Source organism: Botrytis fragariae, assembly GCF_013461495.1.
Source record: "Botrytis fragariae strain BVB16 chromosome Unknown tig00000061, whole genome shotgun sequence".
Lineage (NCBI taxonomy): Eukaryota > Fungi > Ascomycota > Leotiomycetes > Helotiales > Sclerotiniaceae > Botrytis > Botrytis fragariae.
In genome coordinates, this window is record NW_023500994.1 from 319,208 (window position 1) to 346,535 (window position 27,328).

At 43.4% G+C, this 27,328-nt stretch overlaps 9 protein-coding genes across 9 annotated transcripts; 5 read left to right on the plus strand and 4 right to left on the minus strand.

Annotated features, from left to right (window-relative positions):
- Positions 1-282: 282 nt before the first annotated feature.
- On the plus strand, positions 283-1,269 carry Bfra_008215 (putative dynamin family protein; the record flags this gene model as incomplete). Its single annotated transcript, XM_037338578.1, has 1 exon — positions 283-1,269. The coding sequence occupies one exon, from the start codon at positions 283-285 to the stop codon at positions 1,267-1,269; it is 987 nt and encodes a 328-aa protein (XP_037191884.1).
- A 696-nt stretch (positions 1,270-1,965) lies between these two features.
- On the minus strand, positions 1,966-4,608 carry Bfra_008216 (putative popld domain-containing protein; the record flags this gene model as incomplete). Its single annotated transcript, XM_037338579.1, has 1 exon — positions 1,966-4,608. The coding sequence occupies one exon, from the start codon at positions 4,606-4,608 to the stop codon at positions 1,966-1,968; it is 2,643 nt and encodes an 880-aa protein (XP_037191885.1).
- A 693-nt stretch (positions 4,609-5,301) lies between these two features.
- Positions 5,302-6,186, plus strand: Bfra_008217 (uncharacterized protein; the record flags this gene model as incomplete). The annotated part of the gene is made up of 1 exon (XM_037338580.1): positions 5,302-6,186. The coding sequence occupies one exon, from the start codon at positions 5,302-5,304 to the stop codon at positions 6,184-6,186; it is 885 nt and encodes a 294-aa protein (XP_037191886.1).
- Positions 6,187-9,843: 3,657 nt separating this feature from the next.
- On the minus strand, positions 9,844-12,536 carry Bfra_008218 (putative 2-dehydropantoate 2-reductase protein; the record flags this gene model as incomplete). The annotated part of the gene is made up of 5 exons (XM_037338581.1): positions 9,844-11,545; positions 11,602-12,034; positions 12,099-12,139; positions 12,191-12,311; positions 12,500-12,536. 5 exons carry the CDS (start codon positions 12,534-12,536, stop codon positions 9,844-9,846), a joined length of 2,334 nt encoding a protein of 777 aa, XP_037191887.1.
- Positions 12,537-16,730: 4,194 nt separating this feature from the next.
- On the plus strand, positions 16,731-17,336 carry Bfra_008219 (uncharacterized protein; the record flags this gene model as incomplete). The annotated part of the gene is made up of 2 exons (XM_037338582.1): positions 16,731-16,807; positions 17,234-17,336. The coding sequence occupies 2 exons, from the start codon at positions 16,731-16,733 to the stop codon at positions 17,334-17,336; spliced, it is 180 nt and encodes a 59-aa protein (XP_037191888.1).
- Positions 17,337-17,365: 29 nt separating this feature from the next.
- Positions 17,366-17,700, plus strand: Bfra_008220 (uncharacterized protein; the record flags this gene model as incomplete). The annotated part of the gene is made up of 2 exons (XM_037338583.1): positions 17,366-17,493; positions 17,631-17,700. 2 exons carry the CDS (start codon positions 17,366-17,368, stop codon positions 17,698-17,700), a joined length of 198 nt encoding a protein of 65 aa, XP_037191889.1.
- Positions 17,701-20,902: 3,202 nt separating this feature from the next.
- Bfra_008221 (uncharacterized protein) lies at positions 20,903-21,663 on the minus strand (the record flags this gene model as incomplete). Its single annotated transcript, XM_037338584.1, has 3 exons — positions 20,903-21,182; positions 21,251-21,332; positions 21,645-21,663. The coding sequence occupies 3 exons, from the start codon at positions 21,661-21,663 to the stop codon at positions 20,903-20,905; spliced, it is 381 nt and encodes a 126-aa protein (XP_037191890.1).
- A 1,408-nt stretch (positions 21,664-23,071) lies between these two features.
- Positions 23,072-24,173, plus strand: Bfra_008222sa (uncharacterized protein; the record flags this gene model as incomplete). Its single annotated transcript, XM_037338585.1, has 2 exons — positions 23,072-23,706; positions 23,777-24,173. The coding sequence occupies 2 exons, from the start codon at positions 23,072-23,074 to the stop codon at positions 24,171-24,173; spliced, it is 1,032 nt and encodes a 343-aa protein (XP_037191891.1).
- Positions 24,174-24,698: 525 nt separating this feature from the next.
- On the minus strand, positions 24,699-26,774 carry Bfra_008223 (putative atp-dependent rna helicase protein; the record flags this gene model as incomplete). Its single annotated transcript, XM_037338586.1, has 5 exons — positions 24,699-24,867; positions 24,927-25,184; positions 25,235-25,595; positions 25,646-26,056; positions 26,522-26,774. The coding sequence occupies 5 exons, from the start codon at positions 26,772-26,774 to the stop codon at positions 24,816-24,818; spliced, it is 1,335 nt and encodes a 444-aa protein (XP_037191892.1). The 3' UTR covers positions 24,699-24,815.
- Positions 26,775-27,328: the final 554 nt, after the last annotated feature.

Below are 27,328 nucleotides of genomic sequence, written 5' to 3' on the forward strand. Positions count from 1 at the left end.
GAATATAAAATAACAATGAGCCTGTTTATTGGAGTGATAAGGTGCATAAATATGCAATGCCATCTTCATAAGTGTGCGTAAGGCACAGCCACACGTGGCAAGGCAAACGGAGCCCATAAAACTTCTATCATAACGTTCAAGGAGAAAAGCAAACACTCAGGAGTGATACTAGGTAGACGAACTGAGATTTATGAGATCAACGTTCACTTCGACTAGCAAAAACCAACGTTTCTGAATTTGCTGGGAATTTTTCACAGGCGATCAGCATCTCTTATCATCAACATGAACCCCTCCAAGAACCTGCATGTGGAAGAGCTTATCGCCAAACTCCAAAAGTATGGCCTTGAACGCGAAGAATCACTTCCACATCTCATTATATCCGGCGATCTCTCTGATATTGGAGGTTCCGGACCAAAAGATTGGAAGCTTCGTACCCCATTCTCAACGGAAATAGTTCTCCGACAAAGTGAAATCAGCTCTCTCACAGTAAGATTGATCCCTGACTTTTCGCGGCCCGCTTCACAAAAATCCGATATCAAGTCTTTTCAAAAGTCTCTCGCCCATATTGGCGAACTTCCAAATGCCGTGCAGTTGGCTAGTGCGAAAGTTTACATGTTTCTCGATGCCAAAAATCTACCAGACAAAACACCATGGAAAGATGTTTTAAGGATTGAAATCGAAGGTCCATTGCAACCAAACCTTACCTTACTCGATATCCCCAGTCTCCTTGCAAACATCTCCAAGGTAGAAACCGGCTATGAAGAAGATAACGCCGCTTCGATTGCCGAAACAGCGTCTTTCACGGCTGGCTCCAATACACCCACACACACAATTATGACCGAAGATTTCCTCTCTCGTCCTCGCTCTCTCTCCCACGACACAGTTCCCCATGCTGGAAAGACATTCATGATTCGAGATCGCAATCATGGTGGAGTAATTACACTCAAAGAGGGAGCTCTCCAAATATCTCCCAATGTCCCTCGAGCCGGAGGGTGCCATTGGACATGCATAGAGCGCGATGGATGGTTTGGCTTCCGCAACTGCGTCTCCGGACAATTCTTTGGTCATGATAATAAGGGGAAATTTCATTGCAAGGTTGCTCACCATCGGAACCATGAATGGTTCTGTACGAGAGCTCATCCATTGGGTGGACATCTCTTGTTAATGTTGCATGGGGATAAGTTTCGACAAATGAAAATTGGGAATGATGAGACGGAGTTGGTGGAGACGGATGGGGAGGGGACTGCGTGGGATTTCATAGAAGTTTGAATACTGTCATGATATTAGTTGTGGTAGTGGCTCTTCCCTCTTGAGCAACCAATATTCAATTTTCTAAATCTGATGTTCGGCCTTTGGCTCTGATTATTTAAAATATTTTGGGAGATTTATGTTAAGTATGATTTGGACAACCAGGTCCCGGTGCATATCTAAATTTGCCAGATACATCGGCTGTTGCTTAAGCGGAATTCACAAGGCTTAGGTGAATTAGCCCGAGAATATTATTGCGCTTTAGATTGGTGAGCTCTTTAGTTTGGGAAACAGTGCCATTTATTGCGGGGATGGACATGATAGGATAGGAGCGTTAAGAACCACGATACAAATCTATTCCATAACCTTTTGCACAGTGCAATAACACGAATATTCTTTTACGGCTTTTTTACTTGCTCGCTTGCTGATGTGATGTTTTGGATATTTTATGCTTTGTATCTGTCTATCTGTTATGAATCATAACGAACCGAAGAAAGTGATGCGAAGATGATATGTAGGCGATTGAGTGTATGGATGTTATACCAACGTTAATGGCTCATAGATACGTTTTGTCATTGAAATCCTGCTATAACAACGGGATCAACTCGAAATACATTGCTTACGATCGTATAGGGAGTAAGAGTAGGTGTATCATATACTCCCATCATCTAGAACAAAACACTTATCATCACAATACTACTACCCTAGACCCAAATTTCAAGCGCTCTCCCACCTCGCCAATCTCCCCACCGTCTCCCCCGCATTCCTCACCACACACAAACACCCCTCCCTCAACCCCCTACTCCTCGTCTCCTTCACCATCTCCCTTGCAAACACAGTCCCAAACGCGGTACCTTTCCCCTCCGCCAAATTATATTCCCCAGTGGTAACGAACCCAACAAGATCTTCCTCGCCAGGAACCATAGGATGATTCTCCGAATCATTTTTCTCCTTTGGATATTGTAATGGTGGGTTCTGTAGCAGAGATTTTGCAAGAAGTTGGACACGTTGGGGTAATGGTGTGTTGAATGGTATTTTACCAATGTTTTTAAGGTCTTTGGCTTTGGGGTTTGGTGGTGGTTTCTTATGCAGAGGCGCGGGAACGAGGGAAAGCCATTCTTGACGGAGAGTAGGGAGTGTGGTAGATGTGGAGTTTATAGAATCTTCGCTAAGAATTGATTCGGCTGGGAGACGGTATATACGAGCGCTGGGAGTAGCGACGCCACGAGTTAAGAGTGTTAGACGGATAGTGGTGAGCTCTGTTGGTGCTGGAAGGCCTGCCGTGGGAGACGAAAGCAGAGAAGAGAATGACCTACTAGAGAGTTGGTTGAAAGGATTCTCGGTGGTTTTGTCTTTAGGCTCAGCAGTAGTTTCTGGCCCATCACCACTACTCGCATCACTCTGTTCGTTATCAGGTAATGTAGACAGCCCGGCCACTTTCTCAAAGTCACATGCCCAGCCTAATCCAAGCTCTCCTTTCCTTCCACCACCAAGATCAAGAGATTTCCACTCGACTCTCTTGCCTTTGGGTCTCTTGTCCCATTCTCGTTTTCTTTTCAACCTCTGTTCAACTTCCCAAGCGTGCCCAGCATTGGTTCCAGAATAATCAGCTGGAAACCATGGGACTCCATGCTCGAAGTGTGATTGTCTCAATTCCTGTAGACCTCCAAAACGAGGATTGGCGCCAGATGACAAGGGAAAGTGCATCAAACCATACCAGATTGGTAGTATACACTTCCAGGGAGCAAGAAGAGTCCAGCTACCTTGTGCTGCTGAGGAATTTGACATTCTTGATGCGATAATCATGATTGGTATAGGAGGATCACGTTCTGAGATGGAAGTAAAAGTGCCTGGGGGTGCTAAAGTTTTGCGACGATTTATGGCTTTCTGTGAAGGAAGACGGGTAGCTTTGTATCGTGTGTCTCGATCAAACAGGTGTGATGAAGCTGGTGACTGATCTGCCGGCCAAGAAGATAATAATTCGGCCAATTCAAAAGTCGCTTCCTCGTCAGCGGGATCTGGAAGTTCAACCTTGCGAGGTGGATATCGAAGTCTAGGGTCCATAATTGAGAACGACAATGTAGAATTTGCAGGTAAAGATGCAGGATTGGTGACACCAGCTAGCGAAGTAAATGTTTGTGCATGTGGCTCTTGATCATCTTCGGACTGGAAGTACGGATGAAGTGTACCAATTAAAGCTTCTGTTGAACCAGGACCTGTTATTTCGATACTTCCTATCTCAAAACGAAGGTCTTCAAGCTGGACGGTTGGGTGTTGCAATTTCGACAGGCGTAGGAGCTCAGTCCATGCTTCAAGGAATGCAGAAGGATGAATTCTGATCAAGACTTGTCTCATTGACTTTTTCGATACATTGGTAGCATTGCTATCTGAGTCTTCATGAATATCCCAAAACGCGACGGCAGGGCCAATCTGTAGTTTTTGTTCTTTCACTTCTCTGCTAAGCCACCCATTCCAGCTCCTTTTCCCCGCTCTCCATTTTGCGCCCCTTGCTGAATTTACATCCATCTCTGGTATGCCTATGGCCAAAAGAACCTTTCCGATAGACTCAACTGAACCCTTGAGACCAATAGTAGCCATGTAACTCATATCCCAAGCTACAGCCCCTCTACTTCCTCCTGCTCTATGTGTCGGTCTGTATGATTTTTCTGTTGAATTGAGTGGTATGGCCATCCTCCAAAGTGGCTCTTTGGGTTCTGTCATTTTCGCCCTCTTCGCATGCCATAAATGGGTAGGTAACCAAGTTTTATGAATTTGTCGCTTTCGAAACTTCGACGGCGGTTTCTGAGGCTCGTTCAAAGCATTCTGCCGTATCTTCGGTCTTGCAGCTCTAGTTATAATTCCTGCCACATTAGTTGCACCCTTTGAGGCCCTTTTCTTGTCTGCCAAAATTCCTAACTTCTTGGCCGTTTCTGCACGAATGCGACCCCTGGAACTTCCCGGTTTTCTCTTGTTTGCGTTGACAGTCGGTGTATTGTCCTCTTTCATTTCTCTTGCCCCTCTCTTTTGTAAACGTTTTGGTACTCTCTTCACATTATGACTTGCTGTTCTCCTTCTCATATCCCGGGGCACTTGTTGGAATGCTCTGGTAGACAAGGCACCCTTTGACCTTTTCATGCCATCTTCCAATGCCTTTATTTCATATTCTCGCGCATTCAGGAATGATTGCAAATCTAGGTCACCATTCTTGAGAGCAGCGTCGGCTGTCTGGGTCATTATCGATCGCGCATCCATGATCTTATTGCGCTTCATGGCTGGACCTCTCCCAGCATCATTCCTACCGTTGGACGATGAATATGGGGGTTCCTTGCGTTTATTCGTAGCAGCAGGCCTCAAAGGCATTTTGGGCGCCATTCCGACTGCAATTCCTCCACGCGACGAAGTGATATATTGATCGAGGTCTTGAAATCAAAAAAAGTAATTTAATTCTGCCATGTGTTTTGATGTACCGCCTTCCTAATCCGTATAATGACGAAGATTCCTCACACGAAACACGACACCACGCGACACCAATATCATGGACTAGATGATCAAAGTAAAAGAGCTTGTTGTAACTTCAATTCCTATTCTTATAAAGACGTATAACAGACTCTGTTGAAAGAGTATAGCAAATATCATAATGTTGTCCTGAAAGAACAACTTCATCAACTTCTTTACCTTCTTCACCATTCATGAAGCTGGAGCAGGTCTGAATTCGCCAAAAGAAGATCAGTAGCAAGTTTTTTTTCTTCTTTGCTTTCATGTCACTTCACTCCTTCTCATTTTTTCAAGACTTGCACCTTCATTTTCCCATACCTACCTTTATTTATTTTCTTTTCATACGTCGATTAAAATTCACAAATTACAATCCATTTAAACAGAAATCATTTCTCTAAATTTCAAAATCTCTTTCCTTCCTTCCTTCCTTCTCTCCGACAACTTGCAATTACAGTCGTTGTTCACAAATTACTACGATATTTCGCTTTTCCAGCACGAGTAACTTGATCAAAAAGTTCTCTTGTACTAGATTCATATCGCTACGTATACGCTCTTACCATGAGCATTCCACTGTCCGACCACGTCACAGCTTCAAGTCTCGGATCTCTCAAGTTTCCTCCGTCACCTCCTCATAATAGACATGAACATGAACTTTCTTCTTTGACGAAACCCTACGATTCCTGTCATCATCAACAACATCATCATCTTAGTTCTAAAGGACTTGGAGGAACACGAATTTCTCAAGTCGAGATTACTTCTTTCTATTCTCCTGCAAATTCATTATGCGAGCCAGATGGAACATCAACAATTGCTTCAACTCCTCCAATGTCCGGAATACAGCATATCAATGGCTCATCAACTTCTCTTCAACCTTCATCAGCTTCCTGTGGTTTGCCTCCATCTCAATCTACGATAGCTCCTCTTTGTCTTCAGTGCAAAGGTCACAAGTATGGCTTTACATCGTACTTTCACAACACCGCAATTTTTCCGGAACCGCCACACGATCTACTGATGTTGATAGAGCAATCTTATCTTCTAAGGAATCGGCTCAAGAGCTTGATGATCAACTATGTCACAAGGAGAGTTGACAATAGTCGTTTGGAAGCGATCGCTAACGAAATTTTGGACTGGAAGGGTCGCGTGGAATGCCTAGCAAGAGAAGTCTTGGTATCTTCAATGGGATTTGAATTGAATATGGAAGGTCTCGAAGCTGTCAATGATTGGGCAGCGGATTTGGTTCAACGATTGGGCAATCACGTGAATGGGTTTCAGAGGATGGAGCTCTCTAAAGAAGATCAGAAGAGATTGCTGATTGACTTCAAGAAACTATGGGAAGTGGTCTGGACGAGTTTCATGTCCGACCGGAACAAGCGAAACACGCCGAGAAGGTCATTACGTTCAAGAGATGCAGTCGATCTCGATTTACCGGACTCGGAAATTTAAGCAAACAGTGTTTGAGGTTTCGCTTTTTGCCATTAGTAGCTGGACTTGATTGATTTAGGTAGCCCGCATGATTGTGAGCAGCAGTTTAGTTTTTGATAACTTTAAACATACAATGACACATTCCACCTCTGTACTCCCTTTACATCTTGTGTGTTGCTTTACTTACTCGATGAGAAGGAAGAAAAGTGAATGCTATAGAAGATCAAGGTGAGAAACAAGGCAATTGATCTTTCCTCTCTTCGCTTCCGTTTGTCAAAAGGTCTCTCTTTAGTCCAGCTTGCTTTCATTCATAAATTCAAGATGATAGATAAATTTTCTCGCTTCACCAATTTCATTCGTTTGCTTTCGTTTGTCATTCAACTCTTAATTTTGCGGGTGTGTATGTTTATTTTACATACCTGCCTCCTTTGTCTACTCACCTTTCATAGCTCACTTCCGCACACAACTTCCCGCAACTACAATAAACCCAACATCTAAATTACACTTGCAGACCTCATGCAGTTTCCAGATTCATGTCTGATCCTCTGCAAATCCCAAGATTCTCTATGATCCTGACGCAAATATCAAATAGCAAAATAGCTTGATCCGGTTCCCGGTTCCCTTCACATTGCTTCATCTCACGATTTACTTTCTTTCTGAAGGTCATGGTATTGAATAGCTAGGTACAATACCCGCTCTATATTAGCAGTATATTATCACCGTCGCTTACCCGGGATAGCAACTACGAGTAGGGAGTTCTCTTCAACCCTTCGTTGTGTACCCATCCTTAAACTCAAGATGATCCGTCACAAGCAATACTAACAAGAACGCATTATACCACTATCACATTTCCTCCCACGGATATTCCCGCCATTCCATCCTACTCAAGAGAACTTAATCAATTTGCCTGGGTACCTAAGGTGTATACTGCAAATCCCCGATCAGAAAGATCCTCGTATTTCACAACCACTATATAGATTTACGTATCTATCAAATACAGTTCTTTCCTTTCTTCTTCGCAGCTCACAATGTATCGTCATATCATCATACAACACCAATCCTCCAATGTCCTACTAAATCCATCACCTTCTCGCCTATTGGGAACACTCCACCCATTGAATGGACCATCAAGGCTGATAGAAATACCAATAGTGTGTACATTGCTACGAACTATAAACATAAACTAAATACGAGAGCAAGCCTTACTCATCACCCATTACCCACTTCATTACCGATCTTCTAAATCTCCTTTCAAATTCAAAATTCCAATTCCAGGAAATTGGAACTCGGTACGCGATCCGATATATCATGTCTTTCTATCCCCCTCACTAAGTAAGTAAGTACTTACAATATCACTATCCATCCCTCTCTTTGATGATACAGAAGTCTTGTTTCCGCAACTAACCTGATCATTCTCTATTTTCACCTTCTATCTTCTTATTCTCATTCTCTATCCTTCCTCACAAGTACCATATTCATGATACTACTCACCCCGAGCCACTTACTCACCCACTCCACCCAACAAGCGAAACCCCCACAGAAATAGATACAGATACATAAATCACATCTCCACCTACCCGACTCAAGTCCCACGATACCCATTATCTATCATCCCACTAAATTTTCTCCTCAAGCGACAGAATCACTTACAGTATCTCCTCACTCTCCTCTCTCATCTGCATCTCTGTTTCCATCTTTCCTATCATTCTTCCTATCATCTACACCCAACCGACATCCACACCCCCCTCCACTTTCAACCAATACCTACCCCAACCAATATCTACTCCAACTAATCCCCTTCCTCCTCTCCCCTGCCCTGCCCTCCCCTTCTTCAAACCATACAATCACATCTTCCCACACAAATCCGATCCCTTTCCTGTAAATAAATTATTCACCCCAGTGTATTAATATAAATACCTACCTACCTACCTACCTACCTACCCACCCACCGATATACCGAAAGCGCTTTAGGAAATCCCCCCCCCCTTTCTCTCTAAAAGCAAATCCATTTCAACCATTTACATCCATCATCTATAAACCAGTCATCAGCTATGAATCAGCTGCAAGCTATTGGTATCAATCTCAACCTCAATATCAACATTAACCTCAACATGAATATCCCCCTCTTCCTCACACCACCAACACATACATCATTTACCCAAACCCCCTCCTGTCCTCTCCCTCTCCCTCTCCCTCTCCCGTCCCTAAATCTCACTCCCCCACCAGCCCTCTACTCCCCCAATCCAACAAATTCAACTTCCCAACCTCACAATCTTATACACACATACCCACTCATCTCCTCCCACATCTAAACCACTACCACCACCGAATAGCCAATCAAGTCAAAGACAATCATGCTCTATCGTGAATATCGCTAGTGTAAACAGCCAGAAAATAAAGCTTACTCATTCACTCTTGTCGACAGGTCAGGAAACACACTCGTTCTTTCATCTGAATATAGAACAGACTATTATGCTGGACATTATTTCCCTAGGTACCTACGATATACCTTGCCCTTGCATTCGTATTAGCAATTGCGAAAGCGAAAGCGAAAGCGATAGATCGCCCCAACTCTTCATACATCTCACATATAACACATTACACATCACGCAGAGCCAAACAAACACCTAACAAAATTTCCAAATTATCTCTCGTATCTACTTCCCAGAAATGACTGACTGCCTACACACTGCCTCCGCTCTTCCAGACCACTTACGCCCATCTTTCATCTTCCACCATCCCTCCTTATCTAGACTGTAACTTCCTTCCCAATAGCGCGCCACTTATACCCTCTCAGGCTATCAATTCACCACGATGAAAATCCGCCCAAGCCTAACTATCCGCCCATTCATCCATTTGTCTATACAACACCGTCAAACCCATCCTATTCCATCCCAGCCCATCCGTCTAGCAATCAACCAACAAAATAGATATCCCATAACCATCATCTCTGCTTCCCATTCTCAATTCCATCTCAACCTTGTGGATGAGATTAGAACTTTTCCTACTTCCTCATCAATTTCACCATTTTAGAATTTGTCTGACAGATGGCGCCAAGCAGAGTTCCTCCCACCATAGCTAGCCGGTAAGTGAAGTAGTGAAACAAGAAAGGAAATTCCTTTGTCTGTCATATACCAAAGATCCCCATCCGTTGCTCCCACCAATAAAAAGTCCACTTATGAAGAAGGATAGACGAGATAAAATACTGTTCAGTCAATCACTCGCATGAGCTGTCCCAGAGCAACTGTGGAAAAAATGGAGTATAGAAATTATATGCAGACATCAAGACGCCACCCCAAATGCAATATTACCAGAAAAGAAAAACAAAACTTGTGCGCGATGCATCTCGCCATGCACATGTGTATGTACCCGTCTCTCCTCAACTGGAAGACGTAAAAAACGACAATGCTTCCTCATTCAAGCCCCACCAAAATCTAATTGTGTATTTCATCATTATTTCCCCCGAGAGAGGCGTTCCCGAATTTTCAAGACGTATGGAAGTGGTCGAAGCCATTAAAGCGAAGTTCGAAGAAAAGTATAAGGTGTATATGCAGATGAAGGAGGCAAAGGCCATCGATCAGAGAAAATTCGTCGCCGAATAAAGTAAATCGAATGCGTACCATTATCTTCGAGACGAATGTGACAAATATCGAGAAACGTTTAGCTGTATCTTTGAACCTACCTCACCCCCATGGGGGGACGCGGCCCGAGACTACTTTGACTGCTGTTTGCAGATGGCTCTGAGTCGAGGTTGGCGCTTGCGGCGCTGTCACCACTATCTGCGCTAGCGCTAGCACTGCCGGTCAGACTTCGCACGTTCATAGGACCTTTTGGTGGATGGAGGGCGCTCACCCCAGCATATTGCTCAACCTGTTGCGGTGCAACCATATTCCCCTGTCCCGGCGGGTGCCGAGGTGCAGGCTGTCTCATACCCCCTGGAGGCGACGGTCTACCATTCATAGACCCTGCCATATACCCATTCGGTGGCGAAGGTCTTCCATTTGCTCTTTGTGCTTGTGGACTATACGGATTTCCTGGTGATTGACTTGCTCTCCTCGCAGTTGGATATGGACCACCTTGCCCATGAATTGGTGGACCGGATGACCCAAACTGTAACTCGTCCAGCCGAGCGGCTGTCAAAGAACTTGCCCTCGAGTCCATACCCATTGCTCGTCTATCCACAGTACCATATCGATCGGATGAATAACCCATCAAGGGATCATCCATTAAGTTGTCGTGTAGGCCGGGAACTTGACTTATTATTCTGGCGCTGGATCGATTTCGGGGGATATTGCCACGCACGAATCCACCGCCTCGACGGGGAGGAGGGGGGCCGTTATCGAATTCTGGATTAGCACGCATTTGTTGTTTGGTTGGCCCCGGCTTTGCACGGTTTCGACGTGATGTAACGCTCATCATATCAAAGTTATCGGGGTCGATCAAAGGAACAGGTGGAGCATCTGCAGGATCAACATAGAAGTCATCATCGTCATCGTCATCGTCAAAGCCGCCCCCGTTTCGCACTGAAGGTGTAGATGGACCTCGACGAGATCTAGGAGGGGCACCTGCACCTTGACGCATGCGCATCTCCTGCTCCCGAAGAGCAAGTTCACGTTGTCTGAGCATTAATTCTCGCTCTCTTAGGGCAATCTCACCACCACCACCACCACCGCCGCCGCCGCCGCCGCTGCCGCCAGCTGCAGCAGGATAGGGTGCTTCTCCACCTTCGGGAATATCATCATACAAAACCAAGTGACTGAACTCTTCGAGATCATTACCTTCTAAAGACCCTCGCCTCGACTGGTTTCGCGATTGGGGAACTCCGTTTGGTGGAGGTCGGCCAAAACCGTTCGGTGGCCCACCTGGTCCGCGTCGCATACCCGGTGGAGGACCCATAGACGATCCACGCCCTCTACCTCTCCCAGGTGGCCCTCCATTCATCATAGGTCTAGGAGGGGGTGCAGATGACATTCTCATGGGAGGAGCCATAGGAGACGGTATGGGTGCGAGGTTGGTCTCTTTCCTTTGCTGGTTGACAATGTTGAGATTGTGGAGGATTGGGTAAAGAGTCTCTATCCGAGGCACTTTAACGCCAACAAGCTGAGCAAGCTTTATAGGAGATCCAAGATAAGTCTCAACCTCCATTGGTCGCTTGGCGGCATAGTCTTGATACATAATGCTATTGACCTCGGAAGGTTTCGTCATATCCTCCATGATCTTTTCTTTGAAGTTTGTGGGGAATTCACAATGTTGTGCTTGGGCAAGGTTGACCAATTCATCAAATAATTCAGATATCATTGACTTTACGCCAACCTTCTCCAGTAATGCAGCGTGCGACGGTGTTTCGAAGATTACACTCAGTGGATGAAATGCTATGGGTCTGGAAATAAGGATTAGCAAGCAATTCGATCTGGAAGAACTTTAATGATAGTTTACCCAATCATCCTCTCAAACTGCTGTTGCATTATGTTTGGGGAAACATGACACTCAACTTGTCCTCCACTCAAAGTCATTGCCAATGCCTCAGCCATATCTCCTTGTATAGTGCTAGGCATTGAAGGATTCTTTGTCGCCGGTCCAACCCATATCTCGGTGGAACCTTTGTGCTCAAATTCGCTTGCTCCCAATTGCACTATTTCAGCACCCGAGACGAGTGATAACACGACATTGCTTGGAAACCTTGATTCGAGATGGGCCTCGACACCGAGTGTATTTGTAGTGTTGACTAATATGCATGTATGTTGTGGTGTGACGACCGACTCGATTACTGCCGCGAGATCGTATACATCTGGTAGGGCTTTTACGCAAAGCAGAACGTAATCGAAGGGGCCCTCTTTGTTACTTGCAGCTTCTTCCGGTGTTCGGACGACTAGATATCACACATCAGTATTCGCTTGTTTTTCTTAGCTGGAATTCGACAGTGAAAATCATACCATGTCGTGGTTTAAATCGTTCGTTGCCAAAAGATGTAGATCTGTGGAAGGGTCAGTTGATTGCTGCAGATACATTTGACGTCGGCACATACTTGAATGATATCCCGTATTGGTGTACAGCGTCGAACCCAGATTTCCACACCAATGTCACATCGCAAGCGTTGGTGGCTTGAAGCCTCCATGACAGGAAAGCAGAGACAGCATTCCCACCAACTGTACACACACTGATTAGTTCATTGCCTCCCATTTTGACGACGACGACGATATGAACAAATCTACGAAATCGCACACGGTGAACCACAACAACATAAGAAAAATGAAGATACTGGCGGGAGATGGGTGCTCAGCTAGCGTGATATAAAAGTGGAGTGGGAAATAAAGGACATTTGCATTAGACAAACCTGATAGAATTCTTAATCGGGGAGGAGTGGGTGCCATCTTGAGTCTTGACCAATGCTGGTCTAGTATTTGACCAAGTTTGAGATTAAGCAGCTCACTCTGCCGTCCCTCGTTCGATTTGATGTACCGAGTCAAACTGGGTAGCCAAAACTAATCGTAAAATTGGATTTGCTTTTTGCAGCTGTATTATTGTGTTTCCCCTGTCTTGGTGCCAAAACCGAGGCGGCCTGGGTGGGGATATGAGGAACTTGTAGTTCTGATCGTCCTAATTTTGGTGGTAAAACGAGCGTGAAGGCCTGAAGAGACCCTTTGTCTTTCTTTAGGTTACGGGACGAGTCTTTTTTCGATGGACCTGGATTGGGTGGTGGAATTCAGGACCGTGAATAATTGGACCTGTCTGCTAAAACCGCAGGAAAAAAAGAGTGTGGATTCTATTGATTATGGTGGATGCAGATGTGGATTGTTCAGGAATCCGAATCCAGATGGGGTTTGAACTTTTCTTCGGAGGTTGCGAATTTGCGAGGAATTAAACAAAAAACAGGGCGTAGCAGAAAAGGCGTTGGCGTTGTTTGTGATTTATCTGCGGAGAGTAATCAATGTGAATTAGAGGTCTAACTTTAATAATAAACTTCATGTGCTACGTATATAAGAAACGCGTCGGATTGGTCAACAGCTTACGGAACGTAGGTATTTTGGGTGGATGCGTTCAATGGCTTCCTTGACTTCCTTGACCGAAGAATCCTTGGAATACGTAGGTGCGTGGATCATGGAGCATTCAAGAAAGAGAGGCACGCACAATGGATATATGTACTGCGAAAGTCTATCTGTCCCTGATAGAGAAAGTACCGGCAGAACCGTAGCAGAGTGAGGTGGTGAGAGAGACAGCGAGACAGAAAATGAGCGAGAGGCACTGAGAGAGGCTGTTGACAAGAATGAAGGAAAATCCCAGGATAAAAAATTAAATAGATGAAATGGAAAGTTTCCGACGCTGTTTTTGATTGCGCTGACAGAGGAGAATGACTTGAGCGAATGTGGTTGAATTTTTGTTTGGTTTGTGTATTTATTTTTCCCCCTCTTGTGTGAATGTTTTTTCCCTCTGCTTTCCGTTCCGTTCCTTTCCTTTCCTTTCCCTTCCCTTCCCTTGCTGAAACCTTGAAGAAGGACTCTCGTTCCTGCTGGATTGTCTGCTTCTCTCCCTTGATAAGAAAAAAAAGATGGATGTGCTGATGCCAAGAGGTGTGGTGGGTGAAGGTGTGTGAGAGGTAGATGGAAGGCTGTTTATTTTCATAACGCCATTGAGATATGGTTCTCCGTATTGTCCAGGTGGCTGACGAACTTATATCAGAGTAATTTATTGATCACTGCAGTTCACTAGGAGGTAGGCACACGGTAAGAAAAGGTAGAAAAGCAAAAGCAGGTTTTAGGTTCTGAATTCTAATAAGTTGTAATTATACCTTTTATTGCAATATTGAGAGTGATCGAGGTAGCATCTATCTAGCTACCTCCTAGGGACGTTTATTGGTACAATGCATTGTACAGACAGGTACCCGGGCAATATCAAATAGATCGACCATATACACTTTGCCCAAGGAGAATGTCAAAGGTTGCTTTGATCATGTAATGTAAAATGAGAAATTATAATAAAAAGGAGGTGTTATGCTTCAACATTGACAGAGTAGGCAAATTATCTCGTATCCTGTCCCGAGTTATCTCAAAGTTTAATATGAGAGTTGTGAATGTCTCAGCGAAGAGAGTCGATGAGACGGTGGTGATGGTGGCAATGGTCAATAGTACCTAGCAGATGGTGGGTGGCCTGTCCACTGCATATAGATACACATATACATAATATATATATATACACTTCGAGAAGTTCTCGAGATACTTACAGATACCTACCCACCAGTACCAGGCATGTTACCATGAATACCACCTGAGAAGTTGTCACAACAGGATCCTTCCCGCCGCTACTCTTTTGCTAGAACGTAACAATTTTGGCGGATGCAAAGAGAAAGACCCTGAGAAGGTAGGTAGGTACGTCCCTACCTAAGTATCAACCACCTAGTACTGACGATAGTTGCTACTGTACTATTGCGCTATTGTGCCATTGTGCTATTGAAAAAGGAAGGAACGACTGAATACGAACCAAAGGATCAATCGATCTATTTGAGATTTGCATTGATAATCATTGATATCTACCAAAGCAATTGCAGATTTCCTTTTAGATATCAACTAGGTACGGGAACCGGCTTGAAAGAAACCACCAGAATCTGCTCTCCTGGACTCTCCTGGACTCTACTTTACTCTATTAGGTATCCCTCGAACCCTCCCTCCTACCATCTTGTCCAGTTCAGAGCTACCCGCAAACTATGAATGTAGCCGGTACTTCAAGCCGACTTCATGATAGTTATCTATCTAGATACCTAGTAGTATACATTAGTTTATCTCCTCCAGCCGCGAAAATGGGTAACAGAGCGAATAGTCGGCTCGTCAAGTGGCCGACTAGTTGAAGAGCCGACTATTATTAGACGAATGGAATGTAATCCGTTGGGAGTGTGAGTCCTTCTAGAACTGGAACCTTATATCACACAAGCCTCAGGTACCTCCCTAGTACTAGGTGTATCTCAAAGTTGTATCTTAAAGTTGTTTCTTAGAGTTGTTTCTCCAAAACTCAAATTGCCTACGTACAGTAAGGTCGGCAGAATCTAGATAAACCATCGTGTAAGCGCTCATAACAAATGCAGTAGAGCCCCCAATTCGAAACATAGGCGGTGCTTGGGTTCTAAAGAGGCGCAAGATCAGGAAGAGATACTTTATAGGCTGAGAGTAAAGCATACATCTTCTGGAGGCTGGATGAGATGACAATTGACAAACCCATTACCTAGGTAGGGGAAGACGCTCCACGTCCGAAAGGCTGTGCAAATAAATACCAAATTGCGATTGCAGGGGGGGCAGTCAACTACTACTTCGTACGTCGAATAGCAATAGCCAAAATCCTCCCAAAGAGTTGGTCTCATAATCCCATCCACGAAGTCCAAAAGCGAATCGCATACGGAATGGAATACGTACCCTATAGGACGAGAGGACCTAGGGATTCATTCTCCCCAAGACGTGACAACACCCCACGATAATCAAGAATTAATGTCACAAAAATAATCTTCAATACCCGCAATATATGGCCCGTCCGCCGGCTCGCACACGTTCCTTGTCAAATCCTTCCTTTTGAAGGCCGCCAGACCAAACCGTCTATTATGCGTTGGCTCCCATCACCACTCACGTACTATATCTTAACAACAGACTGATCACGAAATTTCGCGGGCGTGGACATCCGAACATATAATAACTACCTAAGGAGTCGTACCGAAGTTCAGAAATCCTTCAAAGTTCACTCCCAATCTCTCGACATTTCGTTCTACCTTGCAACGATGACAGCATCTGTCTCAGGCCCTACAAGGCTCACAGCAATTTATCAAAAGTTGGAATCTCTGGGTCAATAATTTATATATTGATGGTAGGGGGCATTGATGATGAGATGATTGTCTGTGCGATGAGAGAGCTACGAGGATACTAATATAGAGCACAGTAAAAAAACTATCGAAATCCTGGTCAACCTGAGCATGCAGGTATAATGAATGCAGCACAACAAACAGGGTTCTATGGAAAGCCGGTATTCTCGTTGATAGCGAAGTCCGCATTGGCTGGACACGCGTGTTTTCCATCGACTATCATAGAAGAGCGGAATCTTCGGATGTCCTGGATTGTTGGTCAAATTTCTGCATCATGCACAATTCAGTGTTTATCTCTTGATACCTGTCCAATGGTACTGTAACGATGCAAAAGATATGTATACAGAGTCGGCTGTAAAACTAATGTCTCGTCTTAGCAGAAGCAATCGAATGGTCCCCACAGGCTCCACGACAACAATCTTCCAAAAAAAGAATCATATCTCAGTACGAGACTGTGTTGAATGCAGCCAGCTCGAAACGATCGGTTCATAAAAAAGGAGGCTCCATAGTACCCATAGTTCAGGAGAAGGGACTTTGAGAGAGAAGAAGATCAGAACTTAGAAGCATGTGTATCTCTACTCTAGAACCTTTTTTCTCCATATATTTGACGCGTTCCGAAGCTATCGCCAAGTCAAAGTTCGACTCAAGCCACTATAAACAAGCTTTCGAGATAAAAAAGTGGAATGATTCCTTCGGCATCCCAGGAAGACTGCCTATCCACGCTCCCACCATGTATCGTTCTCCTTTTTATTTCTACGGATACGCATGGATTATTGTGGATAAATGTGTCGATCTGACTGACAGTCAGTCACTGGTTGCTCGTCTAGGGCTGCCACAATTTTGATGTCAACAGTTATGGGATTTTTATTTCCGAGCTAACCCAATCCTGCTGTCGCTTTACATGCACCTCTGAGGCTCGAAAGTCAATATAAGATATCGAAACCATGGTTGACAAAATAGGCAACAAGAAACAAAACAACAAAGGTCTTTCCTATTGGTTTCATACTAGGCATTTGCATCTCAGTTGGGTTCCAATTCGTGTGCCAGTCTTTCATTTTGCAGATGTATATCCCATCACCTAATTCTAGGGCCAGAAAATCTTGAATGCCTCAAGTCTCTTAAATACACCCGGCCAATAAAACCCTTCAATATACGATCAATCTGACATGAACAGCCATCATTTTCAAGGTCCATACGAGATAGAATCTTAAAGTCACTGCTATTACATCAAAGTAACTTTCTTGCGCGGCATGTTCTTTACAAATCAACTCGAAAGAAACGAAATGAGGCACATGTTCTAGCTTTTCAGGTACAACGAAAGGTTATTATGGAATAAAATAATATCCCATTTATCTGGCCAAGGCAATGTTGCCAAGACTATTCACAAGCGGAGGCAATTTCATGTCGAAGTTTTCCATTGGAGATCAAGAACAAACCCTCCGAAATTACCGTTACCTCGAACTCGGACTCGGATTCGGACTTATGTGTTTTGGGTAGGTCTGCATAGTAAGAAATAAGGTACCATCATGTTTTCGTTGGCTTATATTGAAAATTGCTATGCTGCTCGCAATCTTATACTTATCTTATCTTTACGCTGATATCACTCTCTGAAATGTCATTCATACTGTAGTACAGTATTTATTAGCAATTATGGAAGCAAGGTTCCTTATTCTGACCGAGGCTTTTCAATCTCAATGTGAGATTCGGATCACGTTCGTTCTCATATAATGCTTGTAAGGCAGGAATACTACATTGCGGAAATCTTTCTTACCCAGAAGAATGGCAGAGCCTGGATACATTGGTGCATTTCACGTGCGTGTATGCATGCAAATTCACCGTATATATGTAGTATCTTGTCGTTTTAGTGTTTCGAAATACCCGCCCTGTCTCAGCTGTCTCAGCCTGTCGATTCAATGGTAGTATCCCGCCAGTCCACGAAAACAAAATGCTTTGTCAGGTACAGATTATAAGATCTTTTGAAAAAGACAGGAAATTTCGATCTATCTGTTTACCTTGCCCACGAGCGAATCAAATCTCCGAGCGGATAATCTATCGTGCTGTAAGATAACTACCCATTGCCACAGCGGTCAAAACGTTGGACGATGAAGGATGCGGAACGCATGGCTGTCGGTGATTTTGACAGGTTGCTTCGATGTAACGCTGGGTGGTGTAGGGCGCTTGAAAGGTAGGCACGCCACCTCCTCTTTGTTTATGCTGTGGCGTGCTTGGGGAAATGATTTTATTGGTTGTGCAACGACATGGTATATTTTCTACATTTCTGGGATGGGGTTTTTGGTCGTTGTTGTAACGATTTCATTTCTCGATGTGAGACTTGGATGGAAGTCGATGGAGTATTGTGTGAAAAATAAGCATTCAAGATCAAAGAGTAAGATTGGATTGTCTAATCCTTTCTCCTTTACAATCAATATGTACCTTGAAATCAGCGTGTCCAATAGCTCGGACTGCATGCAGCCCGATGTTCAGAAGTTTTCTCGGATCAGAACATCCAACTGATTTGAGGTAGCAATTTCGATTCGAATATGGATCTGTTCTTCGGGTAGTGAAAGCTCACATCTATTCTAACTCTCTGGGCTATTGGACACTCTGCTTGATATTCTTGAGCTCGAGGTCTTTGATGTTGGGTAGAGAGATGCAATCTTGTTTTATCGACAGATCAATTGTTTCCGCCTACAGACATTGACCTGCATCATTTCCTCTTCCTTTTCAATCTTTTAGCGTCTGCTTCCTGGTGACATATAGTAGTAGTTACTTTGTTCGCTTGGGGGATAGGATAAAGACGCGGAAATCGATGTAGAGGAGAAGAAGCAAAAGGAGAAGGAGAAGCAATAAAAGGTTGAGAGGGAAAGTGTGTAAAATTATTAAGTATAGGGTAAAGGCTAATTACAGGGAGAAGACATAACGACGTCAAAACAACGTGTACGAACAGACGAGAGAAGGTAGATGCGAAAAAAGTGAATGGGGGAAGAGAAGTAAAGAATGGAATATAACCGAGGAAACTTTCGAATATCTACAGCCACAGAGGTGAAAAAATACTTGTAGATTTTAGATGAGGATACTGAGGGAGAGGTTATCATTCATATACTCTCTGGAGTTAAGAATCCTATAGTTTTTTTGTGTTAGATTACTTTTTGTAATGATCTTTGCAAAACCGCCTTTGAGGTTTAAGATCTATCTATCCTGTGAAGACCTTTGCGTATCTATATCACCTTTTGTAATCCCCTCAGCGCAATCTCCTACCTGCGCCTGTAAAAATAATATTCACGCTGCTAGGTCCCAGTTTTTTCTATGACATCTGCTCTATCCTTTCCCCCTAGATGTATCCTTCACAAACAACTGCAGACGCATCACAGCTTCTAGTAAAGTCTCTAGAACAGTACATTCTGTAAAAATGTAGTTTAGATCTGCTTGTAGATAGATACACCTCAGCCATCAAAGCTAAACCCAACCCGTCTTGTGACGAGGCAAACGACAAGCAGAGTGATACTACCCAGCTCGCTATTTATCATTATTACAGTAGCAACTGTGTTCAGGATAATAACAAGTCCTCGCTGAAATGCATATATGTATGTAGAAGAACGAATTTGGGGATCGCCTCAGCATTTCATGTATCTGTGAGGCAGCGGTCTTGCTACCCATAAGCACGAATGTGTTTAACGCGAGCAGCTATCTCGCCATTCGCGGAAAATAAAGATGTTTTGGTCTCCGGGTCTAGGATTCGGATTTGGAGGGGTGTGTGGAGGTAATGTGTAGCTCTGGAAGATCTAGAGGATCCCGGGGAGAAGTGGATAGAGATGACCGTGTAATATGATCAGATATGAGATGTATGCATTGAATGATGATGGTGATGATGGGAAAGCTGATGGATACCCGAAAAACGTAATGTGGTAGTTCGATGTAAAGAGTGTTATACGATGGCTAAATCTCTCAAATAGCGTGAACCCGAGAGGAGAGACAGCGTGGCTGTCGTAACAACATTGAGAAATACCTTGTGCATGAACTTTGCAATCTTAAGAAAGTGTCAATCTGCCGTATCAAACCAGAAATACAGAGTTCAGAACGTGTACAAAGACGCCGATGAGCGGGGGAATATCTAACAGTTTCTTCATAGGGCTCATTGTTCGTTGGATCTGAGCTTAGAGCCCGTTCTAGGTGCGGAGGACTTGCTAGCTGCTAGGCGATAGCGGATACTGAACTTGTGAGTAAGAGATGGTGTGTGGGACTGTTCTGGAAAGTAATCTGAAGAGAGCTTTATCAGTTTTGTCTGACATGGTACGAAGTAAAGTAGAATTGCCACAACCAACCGGGCTCATGACGATATTGAATGATGCTGTAGCAATTTTGATGCTCACATATCTACGATGCTTACTTGGATTTAATTGCCAGTGCTAATACTAGTAAACAGTCATTGAGTTAGTGTGAGTTAGTATTATAGTGACTGATATTAAAAGCTTATATATCACACTAATACATATAAATTACTAAATTATCCACTAGAATATATATAAAGTATATTAAAGAATACTAATAATATATTGAATTACTAGAATTTGATAAATTCCTAATAATTTCAGCCACATTCTTATAGGAATTCAGAAATATTCAATAAATTCTAATAGAAATAACTTCGATATTTCCTATTTGAAAAGTAATTCATCGAATTCCAATATCTTCATATCCTAGTAGTAATATACAATATTAAATAATAATCTCAATAATTCCAGTGATATGGTATTTAATATTACATATTGAAATACGTAATAAAGAATGCAATACGCCTTACTATAATGAGGCGTATAGAGAATATATCGTATACTATCTCAATAACTACTGGTAGATTGTTGACCGAGATTTGGGCATTTTCGGTTGTTGATGGCTTCTCTTTCAGTGTTTGTGAGCTAATCGTAGGGGCTTCTCTTTCTCCCGTGTGAAGAGAAATTGCACAGATATGAATGAAGAGTTGCCGAGCGCTCTGCAGGAGAAATTCCCGATCACGAAGGAAAACCAACGCTCAATGTCGGCTAAATGGACTGTTAGCGGCTGTTGAAACAGACCAGCCAGTGATAAATACGTATAGAGTGATGAAGCATCGAGCCCGCTTTCCCACGTGGTCCAGAAGACCCCTCCGACAGAACCTGCGGTCATTGCCCACACCGTTCCGATGCTGTGATTTGGTTGAGAGATCGTTCAAAGGTATCCAATCTGAGGGGAAAATCGAATGAGTTATTATACCCAGGACCGAGTTCGCGACCAAGAGCGAACATAATTTTGGTGGACTTTCTGCATGGAATATGCAGCCAGCGGATGCTTCCAGCTAGTTAGAAGTGTGTAGCTGAGGCTCGTGAGGAGGAACATAAAAAGGAACGAGAGCGGAAGAATAGTAGAATGCGGTGGAAGAAGAGTATGAAAACAAGGTGTTGATACCAGAGATGTGAGAATATCAGCCAGCATTAGCTGAGTTAGAAGAGAGGTAAATGTAGCCGATCGGGGGGGTACGTTGATTGGTTTTGATGCTGCAATCGAATGTTTGTAGCAAAAGACCCTGCTGGTTGGAACGAGGCTAGAAGATACTAAGATCGTAAGACTGTGTACTCATTAGGTGCCTCGTAATGTCTTCTTTGAGTACCAATGAGAGTTATAAGCATTTTTTAAAGCATAATCTGTTATTGGGAAAACTTTCAAAAGTTTTGTTAATCTATAACGTCTATTACCGATCTACATGTGTAGTGTAGCAAGAGATCTTTCAGATCACTAAAGATTTGAGATATCTAGCTGGAAAAAAACACGTTTAAGCAATGTAAGTGAATAAAGGGATGATGTTGGTGATCTTAGCTCTACAGATAATATTGAGGTCGGTTCAAGTGATGGGATTGCCTCAAAGAATTGATTGAGATGATATGACCACTCTGATCCTTCTAAGCTATCTAACGGCCGTTATGTACTTGCCCATTTCTCAAGTTTTGAGATCGAGGGAGTGGAACCACTCGATTGAGCACGCCGAACAGAGAATTCGGCTCATCTTAGCATCATAGTGAATTGGGCTGCACCCCAAGATGCTCAAATCATCGAGCCCACACCTAGTTTCCTTTCTAGTGGCCCTTATATCACATTTATTTGAGATTTGTTTGTAGAATGGTAACCACTCTATGGCATCGCTCAAGTGTAAAGAGAGAGTTTGAAAGTTGGGGCTACGAGATGATGGATTTAACCTATTTTACCTACGAGATACTCCAATGGACTTGTAGGATTTTGAGATACTGCGGAAGGGTGAGGATGGAAAGGGAGCCAAATTTTGTGAGTGGATCATCTGAAAGTGTTGGAAGCTGAAATGGAAGCTAACCATTAGAGGATCTCGAAGGTGACGGAGTGGGGAGGTAGACGAGGTAGAGAAAGAGAGATTGAAAATCTAGAGCTGGGAATCGGAATGGATGTATTTTAAAGTTGATATTGGGGTTTATAACTGGTAAGTGTGAGGGTTGGTAAAGGTTTGGAAGTCGGAAGATAGAAATTGAGATATTATGGTGGGTATTCTGAGTAGTAAGGAAGGACTTAAAAGATAATGTTTTGGGTCGAGAAGGAAACGATGAGAAGGTTCAAATTAAGGCGATATTATAAGTAAAACATTTCAAACAAAATCCAGATGTGGTGTAAATATAGCTAATATGCCAAATCTAAATGTAAAACTTGTTCTTGGAAAGTGTAGGCAACTAGTGTGATTCTAATAATTTTACACTTTACTAAGCAATTTAACATGATCATCATTGTGAGAATAGTTTTCTTATGAATGAGTTTTGGAAAACATCTTCATACCATTTCTTTTATAAATTTATTGTGCACTCGTCATTACTAGGAATTCGAATTGGTTGAATGTTTCAACAATCAAATTCTCACCTTGTTCTCCTGAAAATTACGCGAATACACTGCACAGAAATCGGCACAGCAACCAACTTGCAACAAAATCTTGTCCCAGAAGTGTCTTGAACCCCAGAATAAACAGTGGCAATACAAAAGGTATAATTTGTGTTATTATCAGTTATAACCAGAATCATAACAATGGATACCAACCTTGACAACACAAGCATATTGCAAACAGCATCAGCTAGTGTCGAAGCCAGTACAGTGGAGAACAACGAAACGAGAAGCACATCACAAGAATCATCAGCCATTACAACTGCAGCAATGGAGAACGAAAATCAAACTGCTACTACAGCTTTGCAACTGCCAACTTCCTCCACAAGTACAACGATGAGCAACATCACTCCCACAACTTCCACCGCTACCATCATCCCGCCACCAACTTCCACCGTTACCACCATCTCTCCACCAACTTCCACCGCTATCACCATCCCCCCACCAATTCCCTCCACAAGCACAACGATGAGCAGCATCACTACCATGATTTCTGCCATTTCGACCATCCCACCACCAGGTCGCCTCGGCAGCAGATTACCACTTGAACTTCGCCTTGCTATTTACATTCCACTTCTCTGCATGACCGTTGCCGGCCGCCTCCCCCCCATTCTTTATGCGTTGTCCGGAACTTCCGATTATTCCATCCTCCAGGCACAATACAAGATCATCAATTTTGTCCTCTCTGATGCCACATTGCCTGTTTTCTCAACCATTACCAAGCGTGGAAACAAATTGAAGAAGATTCTCTATCTACATATACGCTCTGACAACTTCACGTTCGTATAATCAATTCTCAAATCTGTCAAATTCACAGCCAGTACATTACTGATATCATGATAAAAACAGATTCTACGGACTCAACGATAATTCTCGCAAGCTCCTCGTTCGCCACTACTGTAAGCTTGAAAACTCTTTCCGTAAGATAACTTTCACTGCCATCCAGCCAACTCGCACACCACAAACCACCGAGTCCGAATTGTATGAAGCCAACAGTAACGTTGATTCTATTCTGTATCAACTTTGCGAAATAGTGATTGCAAGCGTTCAAGCGCCTCAATTTCGTTTGAAGTTTCTAGGCTACAATAATGGAAATTTGATCGATCAGAGGAAATTGAATGATTTTGTTGACCAAGTCAGTCGTAAACTGGCAGTTCCAGGCCGAATTTGGACTCGGAGAAGAGAAATGGTCGGGGACGATGGTGTGGTTCATGATGGAATTGTTTGGATTTGGGAGCTTGTCTAGGGAATAGAGAAGGGAGGGGTTAGGGATGTTTCTCTTGATAAATAGCAAGGTCAATGCAGGGGAGTTTAGGTGGACACTCATGCCAGCTCAGGCATTCACAGAGGTTTAGATATCCAGAGAGACTTGGACGTTCGGATGGGCTCAGGCATTCAACCTAGCTGACTGAAATGATTCCAATTGCTGAAACCTCAGATCTATGTAATAGTCAGGCGATTGGACAAACGAAGCTTTTCAATGATGATATCAAGACCACCTCTTTTAATACTAGTTTTATGTCACTAAGGGAACATAGAATACAGATCACAAATACATATCAAAGAAAAAAACTTTTCGATTGCACCTAATATCTTTGCTAACTTGCTTTCCTTCCCACCGTGTGAAATTTAACCACAACCATCATTCCATTGCTACCCTCTAGCCATCAACATCCAGGCACAATTTATCTCATAATCCCAATGACTAGGGGACAACCCCCCAAATAAACAAATGGCGAAGGAGAAATTTCCGTGAAAACAATCATAATTTTCTTGCACCGCGATGATTTCTCAAAGTGACACAACTTAGATAAACAATCGGTGCCGCGATCGCCGAAATGTTAAAAAAGAGAGATTTCGTATGATCAGCATAAAAGGTATCGAATATTTAGTCAGTCTTGGTGTAGGCGGCGGAATCGACACCTCCCTCGGGGTACTCTCTGTTATAGATTGTTAGTATTGCAAGCGAAAAGCGAAGTGAGATTTGGGGGTTACTTACGGAAGTGCAACTTCGAATCTCTTCTCAACAGCCTTCAGGACCTCTTGGTCTGCCTCACTGCTAACGAATGAGATAGCAAGACCCTTGGTTCCGAAACGACCAGCACGTCCAACACGATGAAGGTATGAGTCTGCATCGGGTGGGAGATCGTAGTTGATAGCCAAGTTAATCTTGTTGACATCAATACCACGACCGAATACGTCCGTAGCAACACAGATACGCTTGTTAAAATCCTTGAAGTCGTTGAAACGTTTGATACTATTCACGTGTCAGTAATGCACAAGAACGGATGATGCTATAAGACGTACCGTTCCTCTTGGCTGACACCAGAGTGGATTGCAACTGATGGGAAGTTACACTCGCGCAAGAGCTTGTCAAGTTCAGTGGCTCTGACTGTGCTCTTGACGAAAATGATGACTTGGTTGAAGGAAAGCTCATCTAGCAATTCATTGAGACGTCTATTCTTTTCTTTCTCCTCTAATTTGATGTAATATTGTTGAAGACCATAAAGGGTGAGCTTTGTTTCATTATCAATGTAAATTTCAAGAGGGTTCTGCATGAACTTCTTGCAGATAGGTCGAACCTCTTGAGAAAGAGTAGCACTGAACATCATGACTTGCTTTTGTGGTGGTGTGGCTCTGAAAATTTCCTGAACATCGCGACGCATATCTAAAAGAATATCAACAGTGTGCACCTAGAAGGACTGCAATTAAGCTTACCAATTTGATCCAACATCTTGTCACACTCATCAAGAACAAAAACCTTAACGCTGTTGAGGCGCAAGTATTTGTCTCGAACAAGGGCGTTCAATCGACCTGGGGTACCGACGATGATGTGTGGGTGGGTCTCAGGATTCTTCAATACCTCAACATCCTTGCTAATAGGAACTCCACCGTAGAAAACACCAATCTTGACATCTGGCATGAAGTGACAGAAGCGTTGATACTCATTTCGAATTTGGTAAGCCAATTCACGAGTGTGGCACATCACAAGTACGGATGTTTCACCGGCGACTACCTCGACTTGTTGTAGAGTTGTGAGGACAAAAACGGCGGTTTTACCGAGACCAGATTTGGCCTGGCAGAGGACATCTGTACCAAGAATCGCTTGGGGAATACAGACTTGCTGAACTGTAGTGATCGGACCGAAGTTAGATTAAGTGTCCAAATTTATAATCAGGTGCAAGAGATCGCAAGTCCGCCCATCTACGCAAAATACATCCACAACACAACACCCAGAATGCACAGATCGAAGTATAGGCCCGATATTTGCCTTGGAAGGCACAAATCGTCAACTTTACACAAACGCAACAAAGGCGTCGGTTTGAGTCAATCCTGGAAGTCTCTAGGCATGCACTTTAAACGTATCTCCTACAATTTTGCCAGCAATTATATCGCCGCTTTCTTTCGAGATTCTCGCCTAACGCATATGTTTGCCATCCCTCCGAATCTTGTATCGGACCGGTAGAGACATTCCAGGATCGCTCGTAACTTGCTGAAGTTTTGACCAGAGAGTATTCATTTTTGCTTGCGAGATGGACGGACGCGCTGCGAGAAGGACAATGATGGAGTTTAGGGATGAAAGTTATGACTAACCCTCCGAAGGATGTTCGAATCCGCACCAGGAAATGGCTCGTAGAAGCTCCGGCTTCAATAAAAATTCGCGGAAACCAGTCGAATGGATACCAACATAACTGCCCTTCTTGGCCGCAGCTGCATTTCCAGACACGGTCAAATTTCCCGAATCACCCTTGACTCCTCCATTTGCGCCAGCAGCTGGTGCTGGTGCCTCTGTTGTTGCGAGCTCCTCATCAGAGTAATCGATCAAATCTTCTTCGGCGGCAGACATTTTGATGATATTGGTTTAGTTAAAAGGTTAGGTTCGTTGTTGTTGTTGTTAAAAGGTAAAGTCGATCGCGAGGGTCAATCTTAGTGGTCGTTATTCTTGCTGAAAATTGTTAGGAGTAAATGAGGAATGACAAGAAGAAACAAATCAATTAAGAGATAGATCGTGATGATCGAAGTCGTGGGAAGAAGTACTGAGATGGATGGAGGTAGAGGTGTTGGAAGAAAGATGGGTGAGCGCGACTAAGGGATTGCTTTGTCGGCGCGGCTTCAATTCGCCGCTAAGCATTATATCACGTGTGTTCTTAGCTCAGCTTAGGTTTTGATTCTACGCTAGATATGTTTGGGAAGAAAAAGCTTTGACTGATTGGTTGGCATCATTCTCGTTAGCCAGCATCTTAAAGTTGCAATAATCATAATTGAAGTGTAAAATTCAACTACCACTCCTCATTTCATACGTGTTATTGAATTCCCAAGCTCTGATATTTGATTTAATAAACTGTTTTACTCTACTGGGTACCTAGGTATATCAAGGTCAACAACCTCTTGAGCTCCAGA